The sequence below is a fragment of the Puntigrus tetrazona genome, chromosome 21, assembly GCF_018831695.1.
Source record: "Puntigrus tetrazona isolate hp1 chromosome 21, ASM1883169v1, whole genome shotgun sequence".
Classification (NCBI taxonomy): Eukaryota; Metazoa; Chordata; class Actinopteri; order Cypriniformes; family Cyprinidae; genus Puntigrus; species Puntigrus tetrazona.
The window spans coordinates 11,475,323-11,496,498 of record NC_056719.1 but is presented as its reverse complement, the minus strand read 5'-3'; the positions used below and the strand labels follow the sequence as shown (position 1 = coordinate 11,496,498).

The 21,176-nt window shown below is 37.8% G+C and overlaps 1 protein-coding gene across 4 annotated transcripts in view; it reads right to left on the bottom strand.

The window, feature by feature from the left end:
- The window catches only part of tenm2b (teneurin transmembrane protein 2b), a 341,968-nt gene that overhangs the window by 38,821 nt on the left and 281,971 nt on the right, over nucleotides 1-21,176 (bottom strand). For all 4 annotated transcript variants that reach the window (XM_043221672.1, XM_043221674.1, XM_043221673.1 and 1 more), the window contains 2 exons: nucleotides 19,738-19,963; nucleotides 4,717-4,955 (listed from right to left, as the gene is read on the bottom strand). In XM_043221672.1, the coding sequence (XP_043077607.1) occupies nucleotides 4,717-4,955; nucleotides 19,738-19,963 (465 nt within the window). The remainder of the gene's footprint in view (nucleotides 1-4,716; nucleotides 4,956-19,737; nucleotides 19,964-21,176) is intronic.

Here is a 21,176-nt window from a genome sequence, read left to right as displayed (position 1 = left end):
GGAGACTTGACCTGTTTTCCTAAACAAGTCGCTGTCTCATTGGCAGGAGCTGGACCGGTGAGTCATTACACTTCCTGCTCACGTCCCTCTGCAACTGAATAGACGATGAACATGATATCAAAGAAAACACTTTATTAATTCACAATCCCGCTCTTAATGTACATGATTCATCAGCAGACAAGGGAATCTTCGGGATCCTCACAGTTGATTTCAGTTCAGAGAATCACAATTCCGAAATGATTCTCAAAGCTAATCTAAATTATTCAGGAAATAGCACATTTCAAATTCCTGAAACATTGCTCTCATATTTTAGAGCAGTCGATGCAATTTGGAGAAGAAATATATTACATCTGTTTGCATGTGAAAAAATTTGTTAACATTTTTTGTAAATAACTGTAATTTTAATACACTTTTTTTCTCAGTAACTGTAAATGATTACAGTTGTACGTTGTAATTAAAAAGACAGCATTCCAGATTTAAATCTGTATGAATTAAATGCAGAATAATGTGACTCAATATACTGTGTGTCACCTTGTGGTTTAGCGCAAATGAGCACTTCGACAAGTAAAATAAACTTAAACAGATTTAATCCTCTTTTAAACGTGCAAAATAATAATATACAAGCGGGCAGGCAGGCAGGCAGAAAGAACATAAACCACAGGTATGGACCTCGACGATCGGACAAACTGAATACAAGGAAATCACTAAATTAACAAGACATGGCTGAAGAAAATAAAGACAATTACCTAGAACTGAAGGTAGGGCGCACAGAGCACATGACAAAAACAACAGCAAAAGAGTCCAAAGATGTGCCTGTGATTGTAAAAACGTTTGTCAGTGATCAGTTTTCAAGGGTGTAAATATATTGTGGCAATGAAAATACATATTTTGGTCCCTCTTTACATTTACTGTAATTTCATTATCCATTATCCAGCACATTATCCATTAATTTTACAGAAATTACAGTTAACTATAAAACACAATGCAAGGAAGTGCAAAATACAAAAAAACTGGTTAAACACCTGTAAAAAAAACCCACAATTTTTTATAGTTTACTGTATATTTACACTTTTACTGTATATATACACTTTTTTGTGTACTGTATATTTCTGTATATTATATCATGTAAAATAAAGAGTCAAAAAATAAATTAAAATGATTGTCCAATTAGACAGTGTTTACAGATTTAATTTTTCACAGTAGGTGTACTGTATGAAATTATTAATTTAAATGCTATTGGACAGTGGTTAAAAACACTCAATAAAAAGTTGGTCCTTTATTTTCTATAAATGTATAAATCATGACGCAGGCTATTGTTTGGTCTATAAAAAGTGTATTCAGCCTATCTTGGTCTTGGCTATTAAACTTAGCTCAAGTTCGATATATGCACGAAAGTAGTAAGAATTATTATTCAGATTAATTTTAGTGGATCAATCCAAAATCATTTGATAAAGAATTGTGAATCCAAATCACAAATCAGATAAAAAAATGTACGTCTCACCTGCATAATTTCACTTTGAACATTTATTTTAACTAAAAAAACGGTTCGTCTTATGGAAGAGAAGTGCATTGTGAATGTCATTTTTATATTGCCATTAAGTGTTTCTAATGAAGTGGTCGGATCCTTCACTGTTTCTGAGGGATCCAGGTCATCCAGTCTGGGACTCTCACTTAACTCTTTAATACAACTGATGTTCGTATACGCAGAGCACAACCTACTCAGCTATCCGCCGCATCTAAGTTTGCGAGGAGGCGGTGGGGGGCAGAATACTTCACTTAGCCTTTAGACATCCATCATTTATCTCTCCTTCTTTCATCTTCGTCTTTCATCATCTTTCAGCAATTAGTCCAGATTAGTCGCAGTGGCCTTATGGCAGCCAGACGCAGCCGCTGAGCCCCGTGTTGAACCCCCCACCTCCTCACTACCTCCAGCATCAGGACCGCAACACCTGTCTCCTAGCAACCTGCATCCAGATCTCAGGCAAGGGATGCTGCCTCTGACACAAGAATGACAAGACATTCTCTGGATCAGCCATCCAAGAGCTTGACGATGTAATGATGCCATGGGTGAGCAGTGGACAAAGCACTGGAATGCTTCATTTTAATGGGAGCGCACTTGGAATTCTGTTCTTCTATTAATAATAAGGTAGATATAGCCTTGTTTAGGGATCTGTGCCTTTGTGAATATGATCATCTAACTGCTAGGGATTGCGTTTTTTTTAGCAATAGTGTGCACGCTTAATTTAAAGATAAAAGAAAATCACTCAAAAATCTGTAGATAGAAAAATCTCCATACAGTTTTCTTTTTGTACCTGTTACTTTGCACTTTTTTGTTGTAAAAATAACATTTTCTAGGTATCTCATATTTTGATACTTAATTTTCATGTTCATTTAAACAAATATATATTATAAGGACTATTATTTCCTTTGAAAGAGGCAACATGTCTTATCATATCCGAGGAAAAACAAAACAAAGCACGCTACTATATGGTGTACGGTATGGACCGTACGGAACTGCAGCTTTCAGTCTGAGGAGCTTTCAAATACAAAGTGTTGAGTGAAGTCTTGTGGAAACTTTTTCAAGAACCTGTTACGATTCAGGCAATGAACAGTGTTGCTCAGTGGGTGGTTACAGCTCAGTGGACCAGCCACACATATGCACTAAGAGTCCCATTGTATCGGCAAAAAGTCCCTGAGGTTTTGGAATAGTTTACAGAACACTTTACAGGCCACTGCGCACACGACACACACACGTACACAAATACACTCTCATTTAAAAACACACTGACATCAAATGTACCTTGAGCATATAATTGGAGTTAGTATGTGTGTATATTTATACATTTCTGACGGTACTGAGGCAAAAACTGACTTCGAAAATGTGCATAAAATCTAAAAATAAGGCAGAAGCCAAGTACACCTGCAAAATAAACAAAGAAAAACAAATGAGATATTGAAATTGTAAATGTGCGGATTATTCAAGCAGAAAAGACAGAGCCTTGTTTTCTTCACTGCTTTGTAAAGGTGCAACTCTCTCGCAGACTGGCGCAGACTCAAGGTTCTTGGTGACATTTAACGTCAACTGTGTTTCTGGAAGGGATCCGACTCTTATCGGACTCCACACGCAGTCTCCTTTACCTTTCTTGACAATTGAAGAGGAACACTCAGCCAACAAAGATACACTGAAACGTGTTCTTTTTTTAAACAAATTCACTTGAGAATATATCAGAACAACGTTACAACTTCTAAGACACTAAGAACTTAACCTGAATCTATTTTATAAAAACAGAAGAACTTTAGATTTGAAACTAAGCAACACTCCCTGCAGAGAGGAGCCTTGATAAGACCAAACCCTCGTTCACAAATACATCCGAATCACAGCTCATATCAAACAGCAGATGAATGGCATGTTGCCGTCTGAAGTAAACGTCCACACGCTGAGGCTCCTTCCGCCCCTCTGCGTGGGTATTTGCTTTGCTGCAATTGTACCACAACAATAACACACATCAATGGTTTATCAAAGACGCTTTGAAGCGCTTCGTTCTTCGTCATAAATGTCATTCTTCTGAGTGAGTCATCTCAGGGTCATACTTTGAGCTTTGAAAGGCCATGGTGTGCCAGAGGACACTGAGCACTGCCCGGCAAACCCTCTGCTAACTACGCTAACTCGTGCTCATGACATTTAAGGACTGTCTAATTAAATTAATTGATTTATCATGCCGTGGTTGCTGACTTATTGTTTGGACAGCAATAAATGATCCATCAAGGATCCAAGAATTCAGTTCAGGACCTGATTATGCATGATTGAATTGTAAAATGTGAATTAAATATCACAGTTTGCATCGTGATAAATTGCTTAAAACGTTACTTTTATGTTCAGAAAGTTTCTTTTATTTTGGCATCAAGCTTGAATCCTCAAGGACATCACAACATAAAGATTATGGATACGCAAAATATTAAATACTCTACCTGGTCATATGGCATTAACGTACCTTGCTGTGCTTTTTAGCAAGACGCGAAACGCGTACATATCACTGCAGTTTCCAAAATAAATGAACACTACAGGCAGTAAATCTCTGACACCTTTTAATAAAGCATTAATAAAACATATTTTTCACATATGTTATGACTTCCAAACAATATTAATATGCTGGGATATTTGAAAACTGCTGCTTTTGAACGTTAGCAACGCACATATCCAGCTTCATATCTATGGGATATTCATAGACAGCAGGTTTGTTTGGTGGCTCACGGAGTACAGAGATGTACTTAAGAGACGAGGAGCTTTTGGTTTGAATCTCAGGAAGCTGAAATGGCACGCTTTCATCAAAAATGCATTTTATATGAGTTTTGCATTTGTTAACACTATTAGGTTTAAAGTTGGATTTGGTGTAGGGCATATTTCCAACATAGCACCATATTTCAATTCTAAACCGCCTCAATAAATATCTATATCAACGTAATTAAAATGTGCCAGGGTTCATGTATGGAACCTGTGTTTTAGCGCCACATAGTAGACATTTATCTTTGAAACTGTGTTGAAACGTGCAGTAAAGCACATAAAAAAAGTGTTGCGCAAAAAGTGAACAGAGGTACATATTTTTATGAGACCATGTTGTAAATCAATCACTTAGCATAACAAATACATCCTGAACATCTGGGGATGCTTTCTAGTTGCATATTATTTGGGAACAAACAATGATTTGAAGGACCTACCTATGACATAAGACAGCAGGATGGCCAGCAGCACAGCGGCTGCGATCGCAGACACAGCAGCGCATTTCCAGCTGCAGTACTTGGAGGGCTTCTTCAGCTTGAAGGAGCTCCTGGAGAATGTGTTTCTGGGTAAGAGCCGGGGTGGTGGGGAGTAGACGGTACCACCAGTCAAGGGATAACCTGGTGAAGAGCTGCTGAACAGAGGAGTGCTCCCAGATGGCGTCTTGAAAAGAAAGTGCCTACAAGTTAAAAGAAAAAATAAAGATAACACAGTACTTGTCAGCACCTTTTTAACCAAGAGAAGAAAAATCTTTTTCTTATCTTACTTTTAGACTAAACGTAGTGAAAATTGTCAATATGCCTACGGCTTCACTGGACTTTGATAAATCTCATAAAAATCTTCTTTAATGAGCTGAATGACTAAAAGAAGACTATTTAAGCTTATCTAATGGCTAACTCTAGGGAGTTGGCTATTTGTTTCATTCACATTTTCCAGAAGCTCATGTTATTTTATTCTCATGCTGTAGTTTTTCTAACAACCAGTTCAATTTGTACAATAATGGCTTTAAATGAGGCTCATTTAACACAAGTCTGGTCATTTAAAAAGTATTAGGCATTAGACTACTACTTTGTGTACTAGCAGTGAAGACTGAATGCATCATAAAGACAACTCCAATCGAATGGTCAGCAGAGAGAATTGATTTTTGTTGTTGTTAAAGCCCTGTGCTCAGTGGGATACTGAATAACAGTTCTAAGCACCTTGGATGGCATCGAACCTTTATAATTCAAAAGATTATCACCATCAGACATAACACAAGAGGTCGTGGTGATGATAAAGTGTACAGCAAAGCACCAGTTTGCTGTGACATGGAGGGCAATGTTATTGCAAATACTGCAATAACGCTGGAGTCAAAGGTGGGCTAAAAGGGGGAACGTGTGTGTGTGTGTGTTTGTGGATGGGGGCAGATGGGAAGGGGATGAAAGCAGACGACAGTTGACCAGGAAGCTTTGATGAGCACTAGGTTTGGCTCAGGCTGAGGTCCTATGCTAAACCAGCCTTAGATCTTTGTCCATGTGTCTTGTTCGGGACAGGCGGTCCACTCTGACTCCAACAGGCTTCTCTGTCACCCCCCTACTAAGCATCCAACTGCTCCCTGCTGCCCACAGCCAGAACAACCCATGAGCACTGGCCAGAAAGTAAACTACAAATCTACATCTAGAAATTAACTAGAATAGGTACTGGTCAAAGTTTGGGGTATTTTCTGGTTTTGTGTTTTTGAAGTCTCCTTTGTTAACCAAGAGTGCATTACTTAATGAAACAGAAATCTCATTAATAATTTATATATATATATATATATATATATATATATATATATATATATATATATATATATATGTGTGTGTGTGTGTGTATGTGTGTGTGTGTGTGTGTGTGTGTATTTAATATGTTTATAATTTATTTGAGTATACTTTATTTGTACGATTCAAGGCTGATATTTAGTTTACATTTTTTGTTTCTTCAGATATGCTAATTTTATGCTCAACCAATGTTTATTATTACTATGCGTGTTAAAAATACATGTGCTGCTTAATATTTTTTGTAGAATCCATTATTTCTTACTTCAAAATTCTTTGATAAACAGGAAGTCAAAAAAACTGAATTTATTTGACAGATTTTTTTTAAATAAATGTCTTTCCTGTATCTTTTGATCAGTTGAATGTGTCCTTGCTAAATAAAAGTATATAGCTGAATAAAAGCATTGGAGTGGCAAGTATTATTTAAAAAAATGTCTTGACCCAGAACTTAAAATGGTAACCCAGAATAGTAAAAATCTGTACTTTTTTGGAACCCAAAGGTTTAAGGATAATTTATTTTTTCTATACAGTGAAGAAATAAAGCAATAGGTTGTCAAGCATAGCCCACTATAATCATGCTATGAAAGTGGTCAATATGACATATCCATTTTATTCACAAATGAATATATTAATGGCACTGGTTCCTGCATGTCACATGACCAACTGCCAGTTGTGGAAGTGTGATGTGATTTGTAAGTGTGACCGAGATTTGACAGATTTTTGATTGGATACCAATCTATTTTACAGGCTTGGGAGATTGCAGATGATTTCCCTTCTTTTATTTTTTCGAGCTTGTAAGGTCCTGGTCACCATATTCTTTGGTGAGAGGGGGCTGTTTTTAAAACTGTTCTTTTGAACTTCTCCTTTTTTTTAGGTCCAGAAAAGAAAGAAAGTTATGAGTTTGGAAAGACATGAGGGTGAAAAAAAAAAAGAATAGAATTTTCATTTTATTTTGAATTGTTCTCTTTTCTGCGTTTGGTTGCTGCTGCTCATTTCACCGCTGGAAAGAAGTAACAGGTTGTGAAATGGCACTGTCAGGTTCCTGCGCAGATGTGGGTCGAATTCACAGCAGAATAAGTGGGTGAGTTTGAACTGTGTTTTTCATACAAGCTGGATGAGAGCAGTCAAGTGGGTAGAAAGAAAATCTGTCATTCCCTACTCCGCTGCCTTTACTTTGTGCGTGTGGCCTCGCACTAAACAGCGCAATCTTGCTGTGCAGTCACGGTCATCTGTGGACAAGCTCTGGCTCAAGGTAACTCATTCAAGCCTTTACCATTCCTCTAAAAGTAGGCAGACAATCTTTTTTTCCATTCTAGCTTAATAACACACTGCACAGAATATGTAACATTGTCTTTCCATAGCAGGGACTTGCTATGTGTCATCATAACAGTATACAAGGAGAAAATCCAAAAAATAAATAATGCAGTTCAAAATCTATATTTAAAGAGCAGATAATATCCGGGAAATGCTTTGAAGTCCAAACATATTTCATCATATGGCTTGACAGACGTGTTAGATAAATCAACTTAAGAGAAGCGTTAAAGCCAGACATCGGGCCATGTGAATAATCGACCCTCTAGGCCAAATTACATTACACTGAAGAGGAGAGATGTGTGAAAGGGAGACGGGGATGGATAAATGGAGAAAGAACGAAAAGGAAGGAGAACTAAGCGGCCCATAAAAGCGTTAGAGTAGCAATATATTCATACTGTGACCCACAGTCATTAACCCCTGAGCTACATCTACAAGGTAATGGAAACAACACTTAGGTTCGGTTTACACACATACACACAGTGATTAATGAGCACACATTCAAAGACCGACAGGACAGACCCTGTGGCTATCAGGCATGTGACTCAAAGCTGCATCATATCTGACGGATACTAATTGCAAAATGGCATGCAGAAGGAAAATTAATTGATACTCCATCTTTTTCTTTTTCACTTTGTTGCTGTGCTTTTCACAAGAAGATTTAAGATTATACAACATTAAAAGACGGTCCTATCTATCTATCTATCTATCTATCTATCTATCTATGTCACATCTCTGGACTCTTTGTTTCTGTTTTTTGTCTCGTGCCATGTGCTCCCTGTGCCCTGCCTTCCCTCCATGTTAGTTATATCATTGTCATCAGCTGTGTGTAGTTAATTTAGTCATTTAACCTGGTGTATTTAAGTCCTGTGTTTTCAGTTCCGTTTGTCCGATTGCCAATGTCCCTACCTGGTTTTTGTCCTGCCTGTCTGTTCTGCCTGCCTTCGGTATATTTATTTTTGCCTGTTGGGATTAAACCCGTTTAAGTTCATTTCGAGTCGTGTGCTTAGTCTTGCGAAAGCGCGAACGTGACAGTACGATCGGACCTACGATCGGTTGCGCTGGAGGACAACGACACCAGCCCCACTCCAGATCCAGAACCCAGCCCATCATCTCCCCACGTTGCGGAGTTCAGGAGCGCCACCGGACCCGAGCTGATTACGTAAGACCAGGTGCGTGAGCCGGCAACAGAACTCGCCGCGGTGGAGTCAGCCGACTGCAATGAGAGCGCGGAGTGGAGCTCCGCCCACTGCACATCGGCTTGGGATGAGCTGATCATCCACCTGGGGCTGCTGGATCTGCAAGAGGAGCTGGACGATGTGGACTTGGACTTAGACTGGGCACCTCCCCTGTATCCTGAGTTCCTGTTCCCGTTCAGCTATCCCGTTAGCCCGCTGGTTCCGCCCAGCCGTCCGTTAGCCCGCTGGTTCCGCCCAGCCGTCCCGTATGCCTGCCTCAAGAGCGCACCCTAGAGACTATTTCCCGTGCGCTCCCTCGAGTGCCCGCGCCCCGTGCGCTCCCTCCAGTGCCGCCTCAAGTTTTCCCACCCTTGCCACACAACATCGATGGATCCCAGCAGCCCCTGCGCTCATCCTCAGCTCACCATCTGGAGCTCGCAACGGGTCTGCCGGTCTCCATCGCCGTCGAGGGTGGAGGATCCCTCGCCTCACCATCCCGCCTCTGAGTACCGGACTCCTCCTCGGCTCGTAGACCCGTCGGCTCACCCTGGGCTCCTAGCTCCCTCCTCTCAACCGTGGTCCATCAGTCCACCAGGTCCACAAGGCTCCATCGTCCCTCCGGCTCCGCCTTGGTCTGTCGTCGACCATCCGTCGCCTCGCGATTCCTCTCCTCCGGCTTCGCCTCGTCCCTCCATCCCTCAGTCAGGCTCCTCCTTCCCTCCGGCTTCACCTCAGTCCTCCGTCGCTCTGGCTCCGCCGCGTCCTTCCCGTCCCCCGTCTCCGTGTCAGTCGCCAAAGCCTGCGGCGTCGCCTAGGACCTCCAGCGCCTCGATGTCACCTTGGCTCTTCGGCCCTCCGCTTCAGTCTCCTCCGCCACCTGCTCCGCCGCCGTTGGTCATCCCCATGGAGTCGATGGCCGCTCCTCCTCCATGGCGCCTCCCTCCGTCTGTTCCTCCCTGGACTCCTGTCTGTCTGCCCCCTCCTGGGGGCCGTCCTCCACCGGAACCTCCTCCCAAGATCCTGTATCCCCAGTTCCCAGTCATTTTGTTTTTGTTGTTCCTCTTTAGGTGCGAGGACGCACCTTCCAGGAGGGGGGGGGGGTAATGTCACATCTCTGGACTCTTTGTTTCTGTTTTTTGTCTCGTGCCATGTGCTCCCTGTGCCCTGCCTTCCCTCCATGTTAGTTATATCATTGTCATCAGCTGTGTGTAGTTAATTTAGTCATTTAACCTGGTGTATTTAAGTCCTGTGTTTTCAGTTCCGTTTGTCCGATCGCCAATGTCCCTACCTGGTTTTTGTTCTGCCTGCCTTCGGTATATTTATTTTTGCCTGTTGGGATTAAATCCGTTTAAGTTCATTCCGAGTCATGTGCTTAGTCTCGCGACAGCGCGAACGTGACAATATATCTACCCAGGGGCTCTTAGTTTCATAAATGTTTCACTGATAAACTTTCTCATAAATAAAAGGAGATAAAATGTTTTGAGAACTTTTTAACAGTTTATCAGTCTTGTTGTTGGTTATTATATATACCTTAGTATGCTGTTGTGTTTCAGTTGCAATGGATTTTTATATATATATATATTTCTTTTAAATATAAATAATTTTTATTATTTTTTTTGAGTGCTAGTGTTGTCAATACTTACATTTTAAAAACGTAATAGTCTACTGTTACTGACCCACCGACGAGCTGCTGCTTTCAAATGCTCTTATATTTGTACAGTTGTAGAGCAACAAAGGTTTACAATGTGTTTTTGCAGCACTGAACATTGTAGCCAATCAAAGACACATTTGTTCACCATGTTAATGCAGTGGCCAATCAGGCATGTACAAGTGAGAACCGCCAAAAATCATTCAGCTTGAGCAAACAGAGTATAATCAAGATGTGAACATGAACTTAACTGATATCAGCTTCAGCGATTACAAAGGAGCATTCTTGCTCATTTCCTGTTTATAACCCATTTGAATAAAAGTTATTTTTCTTCTGTATCCGCATCTAGATGTTTTAGCTGTATAAAACAGTTTGTTTTGCTGTTTGATATAGAAAATTGGTGTGTCTTATCATGTTATTTTAATGTATTATCTTAATTATGAACAAACTGGTTTGTAGTGCAAAGAATTGTACAGTTTACTGCCCATTGGCTTACTTCTGTGTTGAAAAAGTAAAATTGTGGGACTGAATCTGACATTGAAATATTTGAAATTGTGATAACCATAGCAACGGATAGGACAAAACCAATCTGATGTGTCAGAAAAGATCTATGCAAAGTCTAGTAGTGTGAGTGCAATAGACCGGTCACTTGTTCTGTTATCTGTAATGTGCTATTTTATTAGTTTAATTTGACCATTTTAATAAAACAGCTGCTTTTTAGACCAAACAGTTCTTGTTGCTTAACTGGTCCATTCCATGCTGATCCAAGCAAGTCGGAACAGATTTGATTTTATTTCCACTGTCGGGGTGATAATAGAAATTATAATACAAGTTTGTCAGTAGTGGCCTTCGCAACGCAGGTGTTTACACACAGTGTGAAATGTAAATAGCAATTAAGTTATGGAGAATGATCAGATTTTTTTTGCTCAAATAGCATGCTCGGCCAGCTACAGAGACAAATCAAAAGCTGAGAATAGTTCCTAAGCATGCCACATTGAGCCAAATTAGGTGAAAAGATAACTGTATTAATTCCTTGTTGTTCTTAGAATGGTTTGGCTGATGGCTTAAAAGTGGCTAATGTTTACATAATTTGAAGGCTACATGCTACTGTTTTAATGTCTTTACTTATAATTCTTTATAGCATTGCAATCATTTACCATGGTACCAGGAATCGTGGAATTTTACTGGTATTGGTACCAAATAATGAAATGTAGGTACCATGACACTTAAATTCTGTCATCATTTACTCACCCTCAAGAAGTTCCAAACCTGTATGAATTGTTTTTGTTCTACTGAACACAAAGGAAGATATTTTGAAGAAAGTTTGTCTCCAGGCTGTTTTGGGTCACCACTGACTTCCATAGAAGGAAGTCAATGGTGACCCAAAACAGCCTGGTTACAAACATTTTTTGGGTACAGCAGAGCAAAGAAATTCATACAGGTTTGGAGCTACTTGAGGGTGAGTAAATGATGACAAAATTTCAAATATTGGCTAAACCGTTCCTCTAATGTTTTTTCAACTTTTACCATAAAACTTACAACAGTTCCCTAAGATGACTCTAATAACGTTATGGCATAAATTCCAAGAGCTTCTTCATCACAGTGAATTTAAATGAAAAATCCCTGTCAAGTTTTTACACATTTTTATTCGTTAAAAAAAATTGAAAACTTGTGTCAGCAAATAAACAGCAGTGAACCAATCAGAGAACGTCCACCCAACAGGGACATCTCACCAGTAAACCATCCACACCAACAGAGCACGAGAAAAATGGCATTAAACAAAACAAGGCAAAGCTGCAAAAAATCTCACTTTCACAGTAAACACCTTTTTTCTCCTCCTGTGGGAGAGGCAGAAAGGTCCAGAGCAATTAACAAGCAAACATAAGATTTTAACAGAAACATCTCTCAAGGTGAATTAGTATTCCACACAAATATATAAACAGACCGAACTGTCCAAAACATTTAGCCTAATTGGGATTTCCGATTCGGTGACAAATCCTCTGGTTTGGTGTTCAACATGTTTTACAGCGCCAAGGTCCTTCGCTGTTTGCATGTAATGACCAGAATATATGGTCACTTCATAGATGCAAGTGTGCTGTTTATTTCCACAAACTCAAAATATGATAAATGTCTACACAGGAAGCCCAGTCAACCAAAAATGGTTTTATGTTGAGGTCCATTGAAAGGGCTCACTAGAGACTCTCTCTCTCTCTTATATAGCACATCGATCTACTGCCGTCCTCAATATAAGATGCAGTGGCAGCATTCAGAAACCTCAAACTGAGGCTGTTACATTCTGTCCACTTTATTCTCATCTGTCTCCAGCTAGTGAAGTGTCTAGATAAGAGCTATTCCCATCCACTTAAGAAAATAATGTCGCACAACACGTCTCCATTTCATACCATCTGGCAATTGAAACATCCACAGTGAGGAAAAAAACAGCAGTTCAAGTAAGTCTGTAAATGCATTTTCAATACACAACAATGTCACAAAAGTACATTTTGCTCAGCTCAGATGAAATGTAAACCCATGTAAATGTAAATCCCATAAAAGACAGAATTAATGCATGCACAGAGGTATTAAAGGATTTGAATATTACGCCAAATAATTGCTTGATTAGGCACATTATAGTTAGGCCTGTACAGCAGCATCTCTACAGACGCTGATCCTAGGGCTCAACAGTGAGCTAATATTATTTTTTTTATTTTTTTTTTTTTTTGCCTAATCACAGTTTTCATGGGACCAATATTTTTTTCCTCTAATGTTTTTGTATTTTGGAAATTAAATAAAAAGTTAATTTATTGTATGAACAGAAAAAAAGCACAATCAAAACCAAATATTATAAACTACAGTTCAAATGTTTCAGGTCAGTTTTTTTTTTTTAAAGAAAACTTTTATAGGAAACTTTTATTTTTATTGTAAAACAGAATATTAAACAGGATTCTATTTCAATTAAATGTTAAAAATTGTTTGCAGTAAAAAAAAAAAAAAAAAAAAAAAAAAAAAAAAATATATATATATATATATATATATATATATATTTACATATATATATGTATATATATATATATATATATATATATATATATATATATATATATATATATATATATATATATATATATATATATATATATGCATGTATGTATATATATAAAGCATCTGTTTTTACTTCATTTTAAATTTACAGGGGGGAAAAATGTAAATTGACGTTCTCAGAATTCCCTGCATTGCATTTCAAATTTAGTTTGAATTTGATGTTTTTTTTAAATCACAGTATTTCTTCATAGTTTTTCTTATCAGTTTATTAGTGTTGCATGTTATATCTAATGCTGTTATATTAATGTTTATGGCACTATTTCAGTTTAATGAGAACATGATGGTGTTTAGTGCTTGTGTAAATAACAATGTGCACCTTCTATATATGTTATTATTTAAACACTGCTTGTGATGAGCTTTGGTTCATCACGTGACTTTCTCATCATGGTGGTATATTAACATTATATCAGTTAATAAAATTATGGTATTTAACTGTAATTTTGAGTTAAAACTGCAAAACCTAAAACATTGTTACCATATTTTTTACATATATATATTTTTTAACAGTGTACCACTGAATTTGTAGCACTCTCAGCTTAACAAATTTTACCATGTTTCAGCCTTTTCACAGATTCCTTCTCCAAAATCTGTGCACAAAAGATTCCACTTGGTCCATTTATATATCTGGCGATGAACAAAAGCAGTTAGCGATAGCTGAGCAGGAAAGGCTAGTATTTCTTCTCTGTATTTTTCTGCGGAGAAGTTAGAGGCCTGTTAGGGGATGACAAGTCATGTGCAGAACAAGTGAGAGAAATGACATCGGTGTTTCAAACAAGCCCACGGGGAGAGCGATAGAAGGCAAAAAGAAAAGAAAAAGACAGCAGGCAGACACACAAGCTCTTCCTTGACGCCTAATAGAGAATCTTCTCCCATTTCCGTCCACTAAGATGGAGCACACCGTCATTAGCTCCAGCTCAGGGGGGCACTGCAGGAGTTTTAGCCCAAGTAAACCACCTCTAATTGGGCTCTGTCTCTGTGGCAGGCCCAGTTTTTTTTTTTTTTTTTTTTTTTTTTTTTTCAGATAAATACTGAGCTTCCTGAATGCGAGGCTGAAAACTTGAGACTATGGAGGAGAGCTCCCAGAGCTCAAGTGTTCAGCGCACTCTGATACTGCACTATTAACACACACTCAGTTGAGATTTTGATGGCGGTGTGACGTCCCAGAGGAAAACAGTTCGAATAAAAAAAGAAAAAAGTTTCCTCTCTCTGCTGCTTCTCAGAACTGGGCCATTTCTTATGCACTGACGGGAGATAACGATGGAGATCATATTTCATAAGATAATTAGTCTTGCATAGACAGACACAGTGAGCCTGCATTTTTTCAAACCTTCGAGCATCTGGAGTTTCCCCTCTGTGCAGCAGAGCATTGAACAAGTTTGTTCATGTAGACCAGTAAGCTTGGGAAAACGTGCATATTAAGGTCCACTTGTGTGACTGGCCAGCACAAGGAAATGGTTTATCTTCATCTGTCATCAGGAGATTTAAGAAATCCTGGCAACTAACTGAAACTACAAGAGAAATAATGCTTCTGAAGCAAATAGTATTTTTCAGTACAGTGGTTTTTGTTTGACAGTAGTTCAGCTGCTTTTAAAATAAAAAACAGCTTTTCCAGAAAAAAAGCTACTTTTTCCAGTAAGTGGCAGTTTAGTGTGAAAACCGATTCTATGAGTAATGAAACACCTTCTCCTATCTATTTCTAATACAGTTGGGAAATCTGATATTTGCTTTATTGAATCAGTTCACTCTGATGGTTTGTTTAGCAAATCTGTTCAATGAGCTTAATTTTGAGCTAAAGGCAAAAGAAGTGAAAAATGTAGAATTTGAGTTTTTCACAAAAATGAGTTCATTAAGCCCTCTTCTAGCGATCCCAACGCTCCAAATGGTAATTAAACGTCTAAAATGTTTTTCTAAGAGGAGTACCTTTTTCTCTGCTCATTTCTGGACGACTGCTGCTGCTTCTCACCACAAGTTGAAAGTCTGTTATAAGCAAAGTGTGGCATTCCAGCTTTCTGGAAAATTCATACTGAATTATCGATGACATGATGAATCCAACCCAGTGAAATATGGTCGGTTGCAAAGAATGTGCATAAGAAACGTCTCTTCAAAAACACACACTTTAAAGTATATTATAGCAAAATTGGTCTAGCCGAGATTGACAGACATAATCTGTTATGGCTTTCATGAACATTTAGTGTTTGGAGAAAATCTGATGTGTAACATTATATTAAGTCCATGCAGTGCAGTAGGTTTTAATATAGATCTAGACCAAGTTCCATGTCATTTCAGATATTAAAACGATTTAGTCTGCAAATAGTAGTGCTGTCTAAAGATTAATCTCATCCAAAACAAAACTTTAATGTGCATAATATATGTTCGCGTTCTGTGAATATTTATCATGTATATAAACACACACAAAGAGAACATATTTTGATAATCCTTACATGTATTTACTTGTCTATATTTATATTCAAATATAAATAAACAAATTAATTAATTACATAAATATATAAATACATTTAAATTCATATATTTATATTGCAAATAAATATTTAATATATAACATCTTTTTTTCTGAAATGTATACATGTATGTGTGTGTATTTATACATAAATAACAAATATAAAAAGCACACAAAAACTTTTATTTTGGATGTGATAAAGCTTGATTAATTGTTTGACAGCAAATTATTTGTTTATACATTTTTGAGCTTCATTTTATTAGCCGCTTGTGGTGTATATTTCATATCTTTATATATTTTTTATGCATTTTATATCTTTTTAAAATATTTGTGATCATTTGCTAACTCTTTTTTTTCCACACATCCTAATAGCCACAAGGCAGACAGCTGCATCAAATAGTGGGTCAAATCACCCCACTGACTCCACTACAAAAACACGGCAGAGCTGAGAGTAGCTCCAAATTGCCTCTGTAAATACCCGATGGTATTTATCTCATGAAACCGTCGCGAGAAGTGCTGGCTTTGCACTTCGCTGCAGACAGGGCTGTCTAACAGACAAAGCAATATGAGGTAGAGGGTGTCTGAGGTCACGTCCATATGCCCTGAAAGAAGTCATTCTAATCTGCCAGCCAAGGGTAGAGCTTTGAAGTGTCAGGGGATTGTGGGTAGTCCGTCCAACGTCTGGAGGCAGCTTGATACGTTTGAAGGATCTGAGAGTGCATTTGCGCGCGTGTGCGGAGAATACTGAAGAGGCAAACCTGCGGCCGCACAAAACTGCGATGCAGCTGCATGTGTCTGTGGTAAAAACTCCCTCCGAACTCCCGCCTGCTCCACCTGCGGTCCCCTCGGCTCCAGACTCCCGACCACTGAGACACTTCATCTAATGTGACAGCTGCACATTCCTCACTTTCTGTGACTCTCAACCAATCTGTCACCATATGGCCCTATTCCTCTCTTGCTAGTACTCTAGCATCCAAAGCAGAACTTTTCGTATCCCGTGCACGCCGTTGCAGCCCTGCTTTGCATGCGTGCCATCGCATGACCTATTTTTCAGGCTGCGCTTGCTTCATCTGAAAGTGAGTGTCAATTTTTTTTATGGGAGAGAGCGACGGAGAGACGGAGCGGGAGGGATCTGTGCGGAGACGGATGGTGACTGGCGCTGATCGACGTGGAGTGTGTGTGAATGTGTGTTCGTGGGTGTGTGTGGCCTGGCTCTTCATGGATGCTGCGGTGTGAACGCATGTGCCGACACGGTATTGGACATGGTATTGCTGGGTGGGGTACTGAGGGAACTGGGTTGTGGTGTGTATCGGAGCACCTGGTGAATAAAACATCTGAATGATAGAGGGATGGGAACTGAAGAAAAAGAGAGAGAGAGAGAGAGAGAGAGAGAGAGAGAGAAATAGACACAAAAAGAGTGTGTGTGTCTCATAAATAGTGTATATGGCAATAGAGGAGAGTATTGTTGAGTCTAGAGGAGCAGCCCTCCAGTCCTGCAAGAAGAGATATACTGCACAATAAACAAACAAAAAAAATACAACCCACAGAGACCCGGCACACTACGTGTGTGTCAGTGTGACAGGCTGTGACTAAGTGTTTGGTGAGGGTCTCTGGGTGGGTGGGTGATATGGGTTTGTGTCTTTTGTGTCTGTGCACTGTAGACTGGGGTATAATTAGATGCAGCGACTGCCAAAATTCTAAACATGCGTACAATATATTATAAATACTTCAGTGGAAAAAAACTCGAGTGGAAAAAAAGTATATATAAATACGCACGCATGTATATATTTCAGAAAAACTAGGTAAAGTTTATGTATTCTATATATTATATTTATGCGTAATATAAATTATGTAAATATATACAAGTAAATATTTTCAAAGTATACACTGCATGTGTATTTATTTATACATAATAAATATACACAGTACGCTTACACATACATTTTGCAAAATATTCAAAATGCAATTAATCACGATAATTTGATTGATGTGTGTGTGTGTATGTGTGTGCGTGTGTATGTATGTATATATATATATATATATATATATATATATATATTCTGATTTGTCAGCAGTCATGTTTTATTCACGATACAGCACGGCTGTGACCGCTTCACCCACCGCTTGATTCTGTGTATCACTAAGCAACACTATTAGCAACATAAACAATCAAGAAACAGCAATAAAACTGCTCTGTGTATTACGTATTTTTGCAAAATTATATGTCTGTTATTTATTTCATGAAGTATGAGTGACTGTTTGCATCTTTGATCTTTAATTTGGAGACCACAACTTTCCCCGTCTAATAAAAGATGTTGATGCGTACTTGTTTACTGTGACAGTACTGTCTTAACATTACAGGTGTGTATTGGTTTCACGATTAGTTTTTTCGATTAAGATTAGGTATCATGTCAACAATTTGATTGCATTCGATATCACCATGCATCACAATGTATAAGATCCTAATTTTTCAATATTAATGCAAATAGCTACATTTTCTACAAATTTTATATAAAATGTGTTTTATGCAATATTTCTTTTATTTTTACAATTAAATTGCATTACTAATTTAAAATAAGTGTTCTTTAAGCGGTGTTGGGTAATGTACTTTCTAAAAGTAATTAATTACAGTTACTAATTACATCAACAATATTGTATTTAAATGACTTTACTAATACTCTGAAAAGTAATTTGGTTACTGAATAAGTTACTGATAGTCTCTACATCTTAAAATTCCTATAAACCTTAAAGCATAGACAATAAACTCTTTATTCTTTCAGTCTGAGTCAAACATGGAAGAGCCTTTTAGCTTTGAAACAAATAATATGTATATGAATATTTTTTTCTTTGGTTAACATGTAAACAAAATATCTGCAAAATATCTGAATACAAAAGTTTAAGAAATGTTAAACACACAAAATTTCAGCTCAGCAAAATATCCTTGAAAAGCAAAACTAGTAAAATCCATACAGGTTTATGCTAAAATAAGCTAATACTAATGCAGATAAAATAATAACAGAAGTGATCCTGCTGTTCTTCTGAGGCAAATTTATTCCTGATAGCAGGTCTTCTTTCAAAAACAATGAAAATTAGATTGATTTTTTTTCTTAATCAAATTGTTTTATGTGAGGGCGTTTGCATGCAGGTGACTGCATATAATGAGCTCAGATACGGGAAAGACCTCTCGAGTATCTTGCATTTAATATGTACTGCATTCCAAATGGCATAAATGAAATCATATCTAAAGTAAAACACTGAAATATCAGTGAGCGGAAGCAGGCATCTTATAGCATACATCTCATACACACACACACACACATATACATAAATATCTAAAATAATAGTTTATTTATATATTCCTGTTTCATTCCTGTTTTTCCATTTTGGCCATGTTCCTGTCTTTTCTGTTCTTCCTGTTTTCTAGTTTTCCTTAGTTGTCTGATTAGTTCATTCGTTTCAGCTGATGCTAGTTTATTACCTTCATTTGTGTTTGTATTTAAGGCCCAGTCTGCTCTGTCTTTGGTTGTCCGTTCACTGTGATTCTAAACTTTTATTATATGTTTGGTTTGCACCTGCTGTCTCCTTCGTCTCCCTCCTCCTTTTCATTTTCTATTTATTATTTTTGATAAAATCACTATTTATAGTTCTAGTATAATTAGTCATTAAACAAATAGTTTATAATATTTTATTAACTAATGATTGTAACAATAAGATTGAAATGAACAATGCATTTTAATACTTTTTTTATTATATACTTTGTACCATATTATTATTTTTTTTTTTTTACAATATAACAATACTTTCCCCTTTATTCAGACACAACACAAGATCATTCATCATTATAATGACAAGGAGAATGTATGTTTATGACGTCACACAACATGATATAAAAAAAAGTAACAAAAACTAATTTTCCCAAAATAAAATCTGCAGCCGTAGCAGGTGTCTTTTGGTGTTTTTGTTTAACTTACCGCGTCTCCAGCGGGACACTGCTGTTAAGAGCCCAACTGTCCTGGAGCTGGACGGATTCAGGGGTGGAGGGTCCATCTGGCGGGGCGGCAGTAGGTGCGTGGCTCTGCGGGTTCCGCCGGCTGGCCTGGTTGCTGCGATTGAGGGAATTAGCCGATGACTGGTGGTGGTTGTGCGGGGGAGGAAGAGGAGGTCGAAGGGAGGTCTGACTGTGATGACTGGACGCACCTGAAAGAGAGAAAAGGGAGATAAATAACACAACTTCTCTTTTAGGATGCATTCTGTAAAATGTGTTTTTAGACCACAAATTCAGAAGATCAAGTTGCTCAGGTTGCTTTGACTTAGTGCAACTGTAATCTGTTAACTGTTTAGTAGTCATGCATGAAACGTTTTAACTGAAAAGGAGGAGAGGTGAAATGCTAGACCTGAGCAGGCACAAAAAGAAGACTTTGATAAAATCCATTGCTAGGTGGAGAAATAAAACACGTCTGGATTTAAAGTCTCTATTCGTGTGGAAACAAAAATACATTTGCATTGCCTTCTAGATCTTGACATCCTAGCAAACATAAAAAATCTTTTTAACATTTACAGTACAGCTATATATATATATATATATATATATATATATATATATATATATATATATATATATATATATATATATATATAAAATGCTGTCAAAAATTGCATCCAAAACAAATGTTTTTGTTTACATAATGTATGTGTGTACATTTATTATGTACAGATAAATACACACATTTGTATGCCTATATTTACATTTTTTTTTACATTTATTAAAAATATTTATACATGATATAAATGTTCTTAATATAAATACAAATACATGATAAATATACACACACATATGTAAAAAATGCTACATTTCTTTATTAATTAATTTATTATGTACAAGAAAAATATTTTAAATTCGATTCATCGTGATTAATTCTTTTTATGCACTAACACACACACACACACACACACATATAAAAATATAGAGTTATAATTCTAGTATGGTCTAGTATACAATTTATATTTTAGTATTGTGTTCAAGCGTGTCTAGAGGTTTAACAGATGTGCCTACATTCCTGAAAGTGAAAATTCAATTATCCACACGGACTACCACAAAGGCCTGGCTTTATTTCTGTCATATATTCCACCTTTTATTTGTTTTTCTTTCACGTAACGGTTTGAAACAACACAGTGAATATGATAATGCGCGTTTCACACCCTCCGCCGCACCTCCCGGCATCGGCGCATGAGGTCAAACGGAAGCAAATTCTTCCAGGAGCCTGTGAAAAGAGGGGAAAGCAAGGGATTCAAAAGTGCCTTTGTGTCCCTTAAGAAGAGGTTCCGAGATGAAAGAGGATTTTAAACCAACGGGAGATCGGCTACGGTCTGAGGGCCAGGGCTGTGTAATCTCTCTACATGCAGTGTGTCA